The following is a 16,395-nucleotide window of genomic DNA, read 5'->3' as shown; positions in this document are numbered from 1 at the left end:
TATGGATCCAACACTCCCCCACCCCCTGCCTACCCACTTGCTCCAACACCATTTGCTGACTATTCCATATTGTGTCACTGATTTGAGATGCCGTTTTATGATGTACTAAATTCTTATAAATTTTTGGGTCTGTTCCTGGATTATTTTTTTAATCTTCTATTGGTCTGACTAAAAGTGAACTAGTACCACAGTATTTGAATTATTAAAGATTTATAAACTGTTTTAAGGAGCCCTGGTGGTATAATAGTTAAATGCTTGACTGCTAACCCACCAGTTGCTGCCTGGGAGATAGATGTGGCAATCTGCTTCTGTAAAGATTTACTGCCTTGGAAATCCTATGGGGGCAGTTCACTCTGTAGGGTCACTATGAGTCAGAATTGAGTGGACAGCACACAACAATACCAACATAGCTGTACCAACAGTACCAACAGAGCTGGCCTACTTCAGGCCTCTGATTTCTTCAAATTTTCCTTGGCCAATCTTGTTTTTTCCCCCTCATAAACTTTTTAACCATCTTGTCTAGTTATCAAAAATTCTATTGTTATTTTTATTGCAATCATAAATTTATAGATCAACTTAGGGAGAAATGATATCTTTATATTGCTGAGTTGCACTATAGAGAACATAGTATGCCTTTCCACTTGAGTTTTCTATTTCAGGAATATATTAATTTTTTTTTTCCCCATGGTCCTCATTAAATTTATTTCCAGGCATTTTTGTGTTTTTGTATTTGTTTTCTTTTGCTTTGTTGTAAGGAATCTTTTTGAAAAAATGAATGCTGAATCCTACAGATTTCAATGTATTAATTTTGTTTCCTGCAATCTAACTCAGTTTCTCTTCTTGTTTGTAGGAGTTTTTCCAGTTAATTGTCTTAGATTTCCAGGTATTTAATTATACCATCTGCAAAGAGTAGTAATTTTACCTCATGCTTTCCAAATTTTAAACCTCTAATTTCTCTTTTCTATTTTTTTTTTTTTTTAATATCCTAGCATTCCTGCCCTCTGAACTATCTCCCTGTGCAAATACTGCCTTTCTCATCTCCTGTGGTTGATTGTTCTAAGGAATGTACACACCTGGTGTAAAGGTTCACCTTATAGGCCTGTCCATTATCTGGCTGGAAGTCACCGGCATGAGTTCAGTTCCAGACTCAAAGGGTTTAAACATATTTTAAACAACAATAAATCTGACCTCTTTGGAAAGCAAATGTTGTCCAAACTTTTATTTACTGTTTTTCAAAAATAAAATCAGACATAGACTTAAAGCCATTTTATCTGTTTTTTCCCAAATCCAATTCTCTAAAAGACCTTAATCTTTTCAACATGGTTTAGTCAATTGTAGTACTTTTATGCATAATAACCATGAGATGGTAAAAAATTACCCATCTTAGCCCTGTGGATGATACAAAGAAGCATAAAAAGCTCTGGGTAACCCATGTTGGGCGGCTGACCAGCTGCCCACTGAGTATTTCATTAGCCGTATCTTTAGGCCTGAGCCTGTGGTTTCTTCCCCACTTGTGGTTTTCTTCTCTCCACCAGCAAAGCCACTCAAACTTGCAGCTGACTATATATTTGCTATTGTTGTCAGCTGCTGTCAGATTGGCCTCCAACTCATGGTGACTCGATGTACAGTGAACTGGGTCCTGTACCTTCCCCATGATTGGTTGCAGATAGACCATTGTGACTATAGGGTTTCATTGGCTAATTTTTGGAAGTAGATCGCCAGGCCTTTCTTAATAGTCCATCTTAGTCTGGAAGTTCCATTGAAACATGTTCAGCATCTTAGCAACACACAAGCTTCCACGGACAGACTGGTGGTAGCTGAGCATGAAGTGCACTGTCTGGGAACTGAACCAGGTCCCTGCCATGGAAGACAAGAACTCTACCACAGAACCACCACTGCCTCCTTGACAGTATGTTTGTTGTTGTTGTTGTTATGTGCCGTCGAGTCGGACCCGACTCATAGCAACCTCTCCTTGGGTTTCCGAGGCAGTATCACTACGGAAGTAGATTGCCCCATCTTCCTTCCAAGGAGTGGCTGGTGGGTTTGAACCACCAGCCTTCTGGTTAGCAGTCAAGTGCTTTAGGCACTACACCACCAGAGCTCCTGAGTGTATGTTTAGATGACCCTATATATGGAATTCATCTGAGCAAACAATGCCATGAAATTCATGGCCACCTATGTGTGAGGTTAGAGCTAGAATTTACTGGGAAAAGTAAACCCAAGGCTTTAGATTTTAAATGCACAGGGACTCAAAATACAAGATTACATTGCACACCAAGGGGAAAAGATATGTTTGTGCTTTTTCATTGCTCTTAAAAGCTCAATCCTCGGTACACAAACCTTCTTGATACTCAGCCATCGCTCTCAAAGGGTATGTTATACTTCACATGATGGACAGAGAAAGAAGAAACAATTGACTTAGTCAAAAAGAAGTATTTAGAAAATGTTCTTTGGCCCCATAGCCACACTTCTCAGGTTTTTACTCTTGGCACCATTTTTCCATGATAAATATGATAATTTCAATCTTAGACAAACACTTGCTTGTGTAAGAAAAGGAAATGGAGCCCTCAAGGCTATTTCTATCTCCCTCATTCAGTCCAAGAAAGGCCAGTCAATCAATGGTTTTGTCTTCACTTGATAAGTTAGTACTGGAAAAGTCTGCATTTAAGGGGAGAAAGGATAGGGACTGGCTTGAGAAGAAGTGAAAAGATGATGACCCTAGGACACATGGTATGGGATTCTACTCCCTCCCTCCACAAGAATGGTGTGAGGCTAAGGAGACAACTACCTAGCACCCCCCCCCAATAATAATAATAAATAAATAAAAATTAAATCAAGCCTTGACTATTTTAGGACCTCTGGTGGCACAGTGCCTAAGGCATTTGACTACTAACCAGAAGACTCGTGGTTCAAACCCACCAGCCACTCCTCGGAAGGAAGACTGGGCAATGTACTTCCAAGGAGATACTGTCTCAGAAACTCAAGGAGGGGTGGCTATTTTAGATTACAGAAACAAATATATGTGGATGCTGTTTGGGTTTGAATGCCAGCTCATCTGCTTGCTTGGTTTTATGACCTTAACCTGTTTCTACATCAGTTTTCTCAGCTGTAAAATTGGCATGAAAATAATGCCTATAGGTTTTACATACAGGTTTTGTGAGACTTAAATTAATGCTTGTAAAGTGCTTAGAACACTGGTTGAAAAAAGAAAAAACAACTCACTGCCATTGAGTCAATTCCAAGTCATTGTGACCCCCATTGGGTTTCCAAGGGTGTAAATGCTTCCAGAAGCAGATTGCCTCATTGTCCTCTTGCAGAGCAGGTGGTGAGTTTGAACCATTAACCTTGTGGCTAGCAGCCAAATGCTTACCAACTATGCCACCAGAGCTCCTTAGAACACTGGTTAGCATGTATCAAAAGCTCAATAAATGTTCCCTATTATCATTGGCTTGAGTTGCTATGAGTAGGAATCAACTCAACGGCAGTGGGTTTGAGGTTTTTTTTTTTTTTTTTTTTTCCCCACTTTACAGAAAGAGAAGAGTTTATCCAACTCTCTTCAAATTTCTGAAACCAAACCCAACCCACTGTCATCGAGTTGATTACAACTCAGAGTGACCTTATAGGACAGGGTAGAACTGCCCCAGAGGGTTTCCAAGGCTGTAAATCTACGGAAGCAGACTGCCTCATCTTTTTCCTGCATAGTAGCTGGGAGGTTCAAACCACCTACATTGTGGTTAGCAACTGAATGCTTTAAACATTGCACCACTAGTGTTAGTTACAGTCCTAAAAATTCCATTTTCTTCTTTAGGTATACAGTTACATATAATAGTTTTCCTTTAAAAAATCCTTCTCTTCAGTTGTTAAATAATTATCCTTCAATCTATTAAAACTTACCAGTTTTCTTCTCCTGGGCTCAGTTATGTTTCATTGAGACATGTTTATGATTTCTGAAAATAACCAGAACTTTAAAAATAAGATATTATAGAAAAATGAAATGAGTAGTCTCCTTTGCAAATAATTTTCTCCTCCTGCAATTACCTATCAGCTACTCCATGGAAGCAAGACTCAGCAAGCTACTTCTGTAAAGATTTATTGCCTTGGAAACCCAACGTTGCAATCGACTCAATGGCAGTGGGTTTGGTTTTGGTTTGGTTTTCAATTACTTATAACATGAAGTATTTTTTTTAGAAAAGCACCAATAGGATGACTAATTATAACTCTGCCTCCATTGGGAACTCTGGTAGCATAGTGCCTAAGGCACTTGACTGCTACACCGAAGGCTGGTGGTTCAAACCCACCAGCCGCTCCTCAGAAGGAAAATGGGGCAATCTACTTCTGTAGTGATACTGCCTCAGAAACCCAAGGAGGGGTTGCTATGAGTTGGGTCCGACTCGACAGCACATAACAACAACAACAACATTGCGTTAAAACCTACTCAAGTCTTTTTTTTCTCCCCCAGCACCTGCTACATCAGTCTTATTCAAGCTGCGCTCACCACCCATTAGAAGATTATGACATAATCTCATTTTTCAAAGTAATTTACTTTTTATACAGTGAAATACAATAAGAACTGTTAGTGTGAATCATCAAACGTGCTAAGGGAAGTCTATGTATGAGACTTTTATTTCCATTTTATATATACAACTATGTACGAAGTTATATGTGTAGTGGGGCTGTGCTGTAATACGTAGTAAAACTTGTGAAAGTCAGAACCCATGTAAGGCAGAACCTGTCACAGAAGGAAAACTCACATATTTTCCATTAAAATGAGCAATAGAAAGTGGTAAGACTGCCCCTTGTCAAAGGTGGAAAACTTGTGAGATCTGCAAAAACAAGGCAGCCCTGTCATGTTCCAGCTTGCACAGGTTTCACTGTACCTCTCACTGTGGGTCTTAGCCAAGAGTCTGATAAACACTGTGCTAGCGAACTGGCACGATGCCTTGCTTTATTTAAATTACCGTAATTTCTCAGGGCTTGCACAGAGGTCTCATTCACTGAAAACATACATTCTCCAAAAGAATGGCAATACAAATAAATCCAAGAACTGTTTTAATACATCTCAGCATCCTAAAATAGGCAATGAATATTCATTATATTTTACTCATTAACCTCAAAGGAGCCCTGGTGGTACAATGGTTAAGCACTCAGACGCTAACTAAAAGTTCAGCTGTTTGAACCCACCAGCTTCTCAGTGGGAGAAAAGACCTAGCAATCTGCTACTGTAAATATTATAATCAAGGAAACCCTATGGGACAGTTCTACTCTGAGTTGGTATTTCCTCAATGGCACACAATAACAACAAAGGCTTCTCAAAGGTGCATATACGAGCCGTCTACCATGACAGTGAAGTTGCTGCTTCATCATGTGGGTTTACAAATATTTATAAGATAGATGCCTAATTTGTGCCTCAGATTATTTGCTCAGCATACAGACTAACTAAACATGATGAAAGGATAAAAGCTTGATGCACACCCTGACTTTAAACCATGCAGTATCCCCTTGTTCTGTTTGAATGACTGCCTCTTGGTTTCTGTATAGGTTCCACATGAGCACAATTAAGTGTTCTGGAATTCCCATTCTTCGCAATGTTACCCATAATTTGTTTTAATCCACACAGACGAATGCCTTTGCGTAGTCAATAAAACATAGGTAAACATCTTTCTGGTATTCTCTGTTTCCAGCCAAGACTCACCTAACATCAGCAATGGTATCTCTCAATCCACATCCTGTTCTGAATCTGGCTGGAATTCCTGGCAGTTCCCTATTGATGTACTGCTGCAATCATCTTTGAATTTTCTTCAACAAAATTTTACTTGCGTGTGATATTAATGATACTGTGTGATAATTCCCACATTTTGGTAGATCACCTTTCTTTGGAATGGGCACCAATATGGATCTCTTCCAGTGGTTGTCTAGGTAGCTGTCTTCCAAATTTCTTGGCATAGAAAAGTGAGCACTTCCAATGTTGTATCTGTTTGTTGAAACATATCAGTTGGTATCTCATCAATTCCTGCAGCCTCGTTTTTCACCAACGCCTTCAGCGCAGCTTGGACTTCTTCCTTTAATACTATTGGTTCTTAATCATTTGCTACTTTCTGAAATGGCTGGCCATCGACCAGTTCTCTTAGGTACAGTGATCCTGTGTATTCCTCCTATCTTTCTTTGATGTTTCCTGCATTGTTCAATGTTTTGCCCATATAATCCTTCAACACTGCAACTCGAGGCTTGAATTTTTTCTTCTTTCAGTTTGAGAAATGCCAAGTGTGTTCCTCTCTTTTGGTTTTCTAACTCCAGGTCTTTGCACATTTCATTGTAATACTTTACACTGTCTTCTTGACCCACTCTTTGAAATCTGTTGAGCTCTTTTACTTCATCATTTCTTCTATTTGCTTTAGTTATTCCATGATCAAGAGTAAGTTTTAGAGCCTCTTCTGTCATCTATTTTGTTCCTTTTTTCTTTCCTGTTTTTTTTTTAATGATCCTTTGCTTTTTTCATGTATGATGTGCTAGATCTCATCCCACAACTTGTCTAGTCTTCAGTCATTAGTGTTCAATGTGTCACATCTATTTTTGAGATAGTCTCTAAATTAAGGTGGGATATACTCAAGGCACTTGACTGCTAACCAGAAGGCTGGCGGTTCAAACCCACCAGCCACTCCTCAGAAGGAAGATTGGGCAATCTACTTCCGTAGTGATATCGCCTTGGAAACCTAAGGAGGGGTCATTATGAGTCGGGTCCAACTCGACACATAACAACATAACAACAACATAACAACAACAACAACATACTCAAGGTCATACTTTGGCTCTTGTGGATATGTTCTCATTTTCTTCAGCATCAATTTGAACTTGCATATGAGCAACTGATGGTCTGTTCCACAGCTGGTCCCTGATGTTGTCCTGACTGATAATATTGAGCTTCTCCATTGTCTTTTTCCACAAATATAGTTGATTTGGTTATGTGTATTCCATTTGATGGGTTGGGCAATCCTACTTCCGTAGTGATACTGCCTCGGAAACCCAAGGAGGGGTCGCTATGAGTCGGGGCTGACTCGACGGCAAACAACAACAACAACAACAACATTCCATTTGATGTGGTCCATGTGTATAGTTGCTGTTTATGTTGTTGAGAAAAGGTATTTCTGATGAATAGATCATTGGTCTTACAAAATTCTATCATTCAATTTCTGCTGTCATTTCTTTCCCCAATGCTGTATTTCCCAACTATTGATCCTTCTTCTTTGTTTTTAACTTTTGCATTTCAATCACCAGCAATCATCAATGTATCTTGATTGCATATTTGATCAATTCCAGACTGCAGAAGTTGGTAAAAATCTTCAATTTATTTATCTTTGGCATTAGTGGTACGTATATCAATTTGAATAATAGTTGTATTAACTGATCTTCCTTGTAGGTGTATGCTTATTACCATATCACTGATAGTGTTTTACTTCAGGATAGATATTGAAATGTTCTTTTTCACAGTGAATGCAATACCATTCCTCTTCAATTTGTCATTTCTGGCATAAGAGACCATATGACTGTCTTACTCAAAATGGTTAATACCAGTCCATGTAAGCTCACTAATGCCTAGGATATCAATCTTCAAACATTCTATTTCATTAAAGGCATAACACAAGAAACTATACTATATGAAGAAAAACACTTCCTCAAGATTGGAGGAAGACTCATTACAATGAGCGACATGCAGATGACACAACCTTGGTTGCTGAAAGCGAAGAGGACTTGAAGCGTTTATTGATGAAGATCAAAGACTACAGCATGTTGATTCTTTCAACATAAAGAAAATAAAAATCCTCATAACTGGACTATTAGGCAACATCATGATAAATGAAGAAAAGATTGAAGTTGTCAAGGATTTTATTTTACTTGGATCCACAGTCAATGTCCACAGAAGCAGCAGTCAAGAAATCAAATGATTCATTGCAATGGGCAAATCAACTGCAAAAGACCTCTTTAAAGTGTTCATAAATAAAGATGATACCCTGAGGACTAAAGTGCACTTGATCCATGCCATGGTATTTTCAATCACCTCATACACATACAAAAGCTATACAATGAAATTAGGAAAACCGAAGAAGAATTGATACATTTGAATTTTGGTCTTGGCAAAGAATAATGAATATACTATGGGCTAGAAGAATAAGCAATATGTCTTATAAGAAGTATAGCCAGAATATTTCTTACAAGTGAAGATGGTGAGACTTCATCTCATGTACTTTGGACATGTTATCAGGAGTAACCAGTCCCTGGAGAAGGACATCATGCTTGGTAAAGTTGTTGTTGTTGTTATATGCTGTCAAGTCAGACCCGACTCATAGCGACCCCTCCTTGGGTTTTCAAGGTGGGATTTCTACAGAAGTGGATTGTCCAACCTTCCTTCTGAGAAGTGGCTGGTGGGTTTGAACCGCCAGCCTTCTGATTAGCAGTCAAGTGCCTTTGGCACTACGCTACCAGAGCTCCTGCTTGGTAGAGAGTCAGTAAAAAAGAGGAAGACCCTCAATGAGATGGATTGACACGGTGGCTGTGATAAGGCGCTCAAGCACAGCAACAATAGTGAGGATGAAGCAGGACCATGCAGTGTTTCATTCTGTTGTATGCAGGGTCACTATGAGTCGGAACAGACTTGACGGCACCTAACATCTGTGCCAGATGAGGAATTGGTGGTTCAGTGGTAGAATTCTCACCTTCCATGTAGGAAACCCAGGTTCAATTATTGGCCAATGCACCTTATGTTCAGCCACCACCTATCTGTCAGTCAGTGGAGGCTTTGTGTGTTTCTATGGGGCTGAACAGGTGTCAGAGACGCTTTCACAGTGAAACAAACTAAGAAGAAAGGCCTGATGATCTATCTTCAAAAATCAGCCAGTGAAAACCTTATGGATCCCAATGTTCCGATCTGTAATTGATCACGGGGATGGTGCTAGACTAGGTAGCGTTTCACTGTGTTGTGCATGGGCCACCATGAGTCGGGGCTGTCTAGATGGCAGCTAAACCAACAACAGTGTGCCAGGTAGTACACTAGCAGATTGGGATGAGTAAGATCCTGAAATGAGTCCCCTGACCAAGCATTCTTGATAAGAAGTGTGCTGTCTCTTTTCACGGAAAGGAAACTAATTCTTAGTTAAGGAGCCCTGGTGGCATGATGGTTAAGTGCTTGGCTGCTAACTGAAAGGTTGGCAATTCAAACCTACAGAGAGTCTCTGCAGAAGAAAGACTTGGTGATCTGCTTCCATAAAGACTACAGCCTAGAAAACCCTATCGGGCAGTTCTACTGTATCATATAGGGTCACTACGGTTGGAATCAGGGTGGTGGCGCCCATTAACAATACATAGTTGTAGTAGAAAACATACACTCAAATACTTTAAAAACTCACTCATTTGGCAGTCATTCACATTACTTTTTGCTGGTCCTACTGTTGTTGTTTGAAGACTGTATGTTTCCTTATTGTTTGTTGAGCTTTCTCCTTACTTAGCCTGGTTATTGATCCACTGTCATGTATATTACAAATAGTGTCTTATTGTTTATCTTTGGCCTCCCATAGACTATAAGCTCCTTGTGGGGCTTGACCTGGCATCTCCTTTGTGCCTCCCACACACCTAGAGGAGTAACAAATGTTTATCAAGAATTCTTTAATGTTTTTTGATCAATAAGGAAAAGGTATAGAAATTTTTACCTTGGAGGAACAGGTAGCCTGGGGCACAGTGAATCAGCATTTGGATTCTGAGTATAGTTGAAGGAATCCAAACTATAAACACATAGGAAGGACCCTAAAAGCAGAAGACACACAGATTATACCATCTTGCTATATTGTGCTTATATTCCTAGTGAAGAAGGTAAGCAAAACACACTCATTCTACCAAACCAGGAAAGAAACAGAATAAACACCTTAGATTTAGAAAACAGGTCCACAGATGATCCAAACACAAAAAGAGTAGGTATACAGTCAGAGGTCAAGTTAGGTCTTTTCTTTCTTATTCTCCAAAACTCCATATTAAAAATGAAAAGTTATATGTTTAGTACTAAGATAATTTGAAGTTTCCTTGAAGATGATTTATTACATAAGCTTGATACTTTTAACCCAGGCTTGCAAATATTTCTTTAAAAAAAAAAATACAAAAAAACAAAAAGCAATTGGTACATCCTATCACAGACACATAAAATCTGTAAGGTGCTGCCTTGAATTTCTTTGCCTTTCCTTTGCTTATTTAAACTTTGTAACGTAAATCTAAAGAGTGGGCCCAAAGCAGAGTATCTCAGTAACACAAATGCTTTTGGTATAACTTAAGACTACCCTACTCAGTCGGTCAAAGTATCCACGGCCCCAATATTTGACTGAAAAAAACATAAACCAAACCATTTGAGTCAGTTCTGACTCTGATGACCCCATGTGTGTTAAAGTAGAACTGTCCTCCAAAGTTTTTTTTTTTTAATTTTATTGTGGTGAAAACATATACAGACAGTCGCCAACATTACAATTTCCCTATCTACAGCTCAGGGACATTGACAACATTTTTCATGTTGTGCTACCAGTATTGCTATCCTTTTTCCAAAATATTCCACCACTTATTAGCATAAACTTAATGCCCCACAGACAAAAGCTTCCCCTTTTCCCCTCCCTATTACTCCTGGTAACCACAGTCATCTTGCTCCAAAGTGTTTTAAATGGCTGATTTTTCAAAAGTAGACCACAAGGCCTCTCTTTTGAAGGGCCTCTGGGTGGAGTCAGAGCTAACCTTTTGGTCAGCAGCCAAGTGTGTTAACCATTTGCCACCCAGGGACTCCATAAACATCACTCTCTTTGGCAATTCCAAGTGAAGCCAGGGAGTGCCAGATGTGCTTGATGTGCACAGAGCACTTTGACCTCCCCTCTAACCCTGCCCTCCAGCCCCTAATGTAAGTCAGTACACGTGGGCCACATCTGCCTGTCTATATTATCCTCTCTGTGTATGTGAGGAGCATCAGCAGGGAGCAGCTAGAGTTTCATGTAAATCCAGACAAACCTGAGTGAAACTGACCCAGCCACAGAGAAAATGTTTATGGCCTTTCCATCCAAGAAGAAGCACCCACCAGGAAGTACAATACTCTAATTTCCAGAGAAAGGAGCATCAGGACAAGCTATTTCATGTAGGTTCCCTCAGGTTATCCTACTCTGTTTCTGCCCTTGGGGGAGGGGAAAAGCGAAGTTGGTCCCTTAGTGCCTACCACTGTTGTTGGCAAAGAGCTGGATCTCTTCCAGGGTGTCAAGCTGTTCTTCCGGGCAGCTGGATATGCAGAGGACAATGGAATTGAGCCTAACATCTTTGACATCCAGGTTGCAGGAATTCATAAAGAATACATGTCTAGGAGGTAGATAAAATAGAAGAATGTCTTAGAGTATTTCCCCTTCCCAGGTTTAACTGTAGGCCTTAAAAAAATGTAAATGTGTACACATGCTATCAAATGTGGGAATTACTAAGCAAACATTTACAATCAACTGTTGCAAAGTAATTTAATATTTACTATGCCTACTGCTAACCAGAAGGCTGGCAGTTCAAACCCACAGCCACTCCTTGGAAGGAAGGTTGGACAATGGACTTCCATCGTGGTACTGCCTCAGAAACCCAAGGAGGGGTCGCTATGACTCGACAGCACATAACAACAACAACAACAACAACAACTAGGACAGAAGGCTGGCAGTTCAAACCCACAGCCACTCCTTGGAAGGAAGGTTGGACAATGGACTTCCATCGTGGTACTGCCTCAGAAACCCAAGGAGGGGTCGCTATGACTCGACAGCACATAACAACAACAACAACAACAATAACAACTAGGACAGAAGGCTGGCAGTTCAAACCCACAGCCACTCCTTGGAAGGAAGGTTGGACAATGGACTTCCATCATGGTACTGCCTCAGAAACCCAAGGAGGGGTCGCTATGAGTTGGCTATGACTCGACAGCACATAACAACAACAACAACAACAACAACTAGGACAGAAGGCTGGCAGTTCAAACCCACCAGTCACTCCTCAGAAGGAAGACTGAGCAATCTACTTCCAGAGTGATACTGCCTAGGAAACTCAAGGAGGGGTCACTATGAGTCTGGTCCGACTCTAGGGCAATGAGTGAGAGGACTGATCTATGGAGTCGGGCAGACTGGGAACCAATGTTAAGAGAACTTTTGTTTTCCAGAGTCAGTGTTTTCTGGGGGATAACTAGAAATGCCTAGATTATTCAGTGGAATCCATAAAAAGCATATTTGTAGCTAACTAGTTGTTGTTGAAAGAAGCTCTGGTGGTGCAGTGGTTAAGGCATTCAGCTATTAACCAGAAGGTCGGTGGTTTGGACTCACCAGCCACTCTATAGGAGAAAGATGAGACAGTCTGCTTCTGTAAAGATTTATAAACTTGGAAACTGTATGGGGCAGTTCTAGTCTGTCCTATAGGGTCACTGTGAGTCAGAACCAACTCGATGGCAGTGGTTTGGGTTTTTTTTTTGTTGTTGTTTTGTTGTTGTCATGTTGATTTCAACTCATGGCGATGCCATGTGTGTCAAATAAAACTGTGCTCCACGGGGTTTCAGTGGCTGATTTTTTTTGGAAGTGGATCACCAGGCCTTTCTTCTGAGGCACTACTCATTGTCATTGAGTCTATTCTGACTCATAGTGACCCCCATTGGGTTTCCAAGGCAGTCAATCTTTATGGAAGTAGATTGCGCAGTCTTCCTTCTGCAGAGTGGCTGGTGGGTTTGAACCACCAGCCTTCTGGTTAGCAGTCAGATGCCTTAGGCACTATGCCACCAGAGCTCAATCTAGGTGGATTCAAACCTCCAACCTTTAGATTAACAGCAGGGCATTTAACCATTTGTACCACTCATATTTGCACCTAAGGGTATCCAAATATACTTTGAGAATAGCTAAACACAGGGAAGTGAAAGGTGGAAAGAAGGAGGACTAGGCTGTGGATTAAAGGTTTGCCCCTTCACCTCCTCCCCCCAGGAATCTCATGAGACCCTTCCTACTGAAGCTACCCAGCCATTAGGAAGGTGTGCCACAAGACTAAAATTGGTTGGCATTATCATTAATGGGAACATGCTGAGCTAGCAATGGCAGGTCTAGAGCCCTAGCCTCACACTCACCCAAGCTGTAGAGATTAGAGAAGTGTCAGAGGAAGAGCCTTGCAGGAAAAGATCTTGAAAAAGAAGCTTTTTTTTTTTTTTTTCCTTTCAAATGGGGATGGGAGATAGGGAAGAAGTACAATAGAAAATGCCAGAACAGATTTCCTGATTCTGATAAATATATGCTTTTTCCTTCCAAGAGGGATGACTCTCAGCAATGTTATTAATATAATAAATTACGAGCACAGCTGGACCATCTGGGCCGCCCCTTCCTCCTCGTCTTCTTTGTAATTTGTAAATGCAGGGGGAAGTGTTTCTCTCGCAACCCATGCCCAGAACACACAAACCCTCTCCTCTGAAGCAACATTTAGAATAAGAGGGCTGGTCTAAACTTATATTTGGTGGCACCAAACTTACACACAAGACCTATTTATATACCCTTAAGATTTCTCTCGTAGGACCTGCTTTTGATCATCAAGTCTCAAAAATTATGATAAGGCAGCCTCCATATGAGGAAAACATGGCCAGGGATTTCTCTCTCCCCAGAAGTGTCCCATCTCTTCTTTTCCCTTTCTGCTTCTGTGTTGAATTTCACTCTCTGAGGCCTGAATTTGGAAAGAAAAAGAATGAGATTCCACAGTGCCAGGGAGCTCTGGTAGCGTAGTGCCTAAGGCATTTGACTGCTAACCAGAAGCCTGGTGGTTCAAACCCACCAGCCATTCCTTGGAAGGAAGATTGGGCAATCTACTTCCACAGATACACTGCCTCAGAAACCCAAGAAGGGGTTGCTATGAGTCAGATCTGACTCAATGGTAGTGAGTCTGGTTTTTGGTTTGGTCTGCAGTGCCATAGCGGACACTGTAGGCTGGGGAGGTGGGGGAGAGACACAGGTGCCAGTGTTTTGAGCTGGGATTCAGGGATTTCCACCTAGAAGCAATGTTGTGAGCAGCAGTAGGGTTCATAGATACCACTGGTAATGTAATTCTGATACATTATGGATATCAATGATTACAAGTAACAACTCTGGTGGCGTAGTGCCTAAGGCATTTGACTGCTAACCAGTCCAAACCCACCAGCCACTCCTCGAAAGGAAGATTGGGCAATCTATTACCGTAGAGATACTGCTTCGGAAACCCAAGGAGGGGGCACTATGAGTTGGAACCAACTCCACGGCAGTGTGTTAGGTTTTTTTTTTTTTTTTAGCTCATGCAGTGGCTGAGTGGATCCTTAAAACAACCTTGTGAGGAACTGGCATAATAATAACCAGTTTAAAAAATATGAAAACTGAGTTCACAGAGGTTAAGTACTTTGCCCAATGTCACACAGCTGATAAGTAGCAGACCGCAAATTTGAATTTTTTTTTTTTTTTATGAGATGTGCTGTTAGTTTTTGAATGGGAAAAGAGTTTCCAGGTTCCAGATGACTAATTCAAACAAAGTTTTGAAACACAGGCTCTTTATAGATTGAGAAATAGGAGCTCTGATGGCATAGTGGTTAAAGCATCTGCTGCTAACTAAAGGGCTGGTGGTGGTTTGAACCCACCAGTCACTCCGTGGGAGAAAGATGAGGCTGTCTGCTTCTGTAAAGATTTATAGCCTTGGAAACCCTATGTGGCAGTTCTACTCTGTCCTACACTGTGAGTTGGAATTGACTTGATGGCACTGGGTTTGGTTTTTGCTGACAGGTTAGGGACTTACTTTTTGAGGGTCATGTCCAGCCCTGAAAGAGGAGCCCCTTCCACTGGAGAGTTCTTCTTGCCACACACATTGCCAAAGCTGTCGTAGCCGAAAAGGAGTCTTCCTGTGGCTCCAGCTACCACCGAGTAGCCCATGATGAACATCTAGCAAAACCCACGTGGCACATGAGAGCATGGCAAAAGGCTTTAAAGCACAATCCCCCACACCCTTGAACATCTTGGTGTAAGATGGAACCCACGTAAAAACGGAACCTGAAGCCTCACCGCACCCCTCTCCTTCAACAGCAATGCCAGCAGGAATCGGTTAGGGTCCTGCTCTTTTAATACCTAGCTTTCTTTTAACAGGTCCAGCAGAGAGAACATTCTGAAACACGAACCAGACTCCTCTCCATGTTCTCACCTCTTGTGCCTCTGTCTTCTCTAAGAACCTGTGATTTTTTTTAATTCTTGGCCTAACCTCACCAGGACAATTCAATTTTTTCTTGAGGTTCTTGGCTTATCTAAGTGCATCAGGGCTGTGCTGATCCTTTCTCTGGGTATGTTTATTTGTCTGTTTTGTTTTCTCTTCCTCTTATTTTTCCGGGACTCTGGTCCTCAGGGCTAGAGGAAGCATAGTTAATATGTGCCAAAATACTATCGATAACAAGTCTGGAAATTCTGTCTTGGGATAACTATTTAAGACATGCAAAATAAAGACTGTCAGGAACTCTGGCAGACGAGAACATCCTGCAACCTGTTTTTATTCCATTTCATAATGAATGTGGAATATCTGAAATTTCAGCTCAAACAATTATTCTGTTATTATACATTGACAGACCCTCTATTGAACTGAATATGAATTTTCCCATGATGTATAGTGTTGTGAGTTTCCCAATATATAATACATAGAATATCATTTAATACTGGGTACCAACAGCATCATTCCAGGAAAGAAGATACAATACACCATTCAATATTGATACTTTGCGTATCAAAGTCACACTGTCCCCAAAATATACTGAGTTAGTGCCCATTCAAAAATAATTAAACACTCTTTAATTATGTGTAGCGGGCATTCTGTTATTGGGGACACCAAATGAGCAAAACTTAGCACCTGTTCTCAGCCCAAAGAGAAGGACTTAGGAACTGCAGACATCAGTGAGAAAGGAAGCATTCTGCTCTTCCTCCCACCCCAGCGGAAGTCCCACCCCAATCTCTCAACTGGTCCTCAACCTAACTGGTCAGATTCCTGGATAAGTGGGTCATCTTTACCAGTAGACAGGGTCATTCCTTTAAAGGCTGTGGATGTGAGTATGACTGTGTGTCTATGTGGCTGGCACGGCATGACCCAGCCTCAGCACGCTCTTCTGTCCTTCTAAGTGGCTGGCTGGACTGTAGTAAGATTCCAAGATTGGGTTTGACATAGGAGGAAGAAAGAGGTCATATATTTTTGCCCAACACCAGAGAGCTAATAATGCAGTGATATTTCCCTTGATCATCATTCTTTATATGAATCTCGTTCTTGGGAGCTTGTGGGTTGTTGTTGTTGTTATGTGCCGTCGAGTCAGCCCTGACTCATAGCGACCCCTCCTTGGGTTTCCGA

General features: G+C 41.0%; 1 protein-coding gene across 1 annotated transcript in view; it reads right to left on the bottom strand.

The window, feature by feature from the left end:
• Positions 1-16,395, bottom strand: part of SLC44A3 (solute carrier family 44 member 3) — a 110,386-nt gene that overhangs the window by 90,161 nt on the left and 3,830 nt on the right. The window contains exons 3-5 of the mRNA XM_007936126.1: positions 14,815-14,957; positions 11,228-11,364; positions 9,699-9,792 (exon numbers count right to left, since the gene is read on the bottom strand). Of these exons, the coding sequence (XP_007934317.1) occupies positions 9,699-9,792; positions 11,228-11,364; positions 14,815-14,957 (374 nt within the window). The remainder of the gene's footprint in view (positions 1-9,698; positions 9,793-11,227; positions 11,365-14,814; positions 14,958-16,395) is intronic.

Source organism: Orycteropus afer, unplaced genomic scaffold, assembly GCF_000298275.1.
Source record: "Orycteropus afer afer isolate SDZICR_OR568_19922 unplaced genomic scaffold, OryAfe1.0 scaffold00033, whole genome shotgun sequence".
NCBI classification, from domain to species: domain Eukaryota; kingdom Metazoa; phylum Chordata; class Mammalia; order Tubulidentata; family Orycteropodidae; genus Orycteropus; species Orycteropus afer.
Note: the sequence above shows the minus strand (reverse complement) of the source record. Positions and strands in the feature narration are given on the sequence as shown.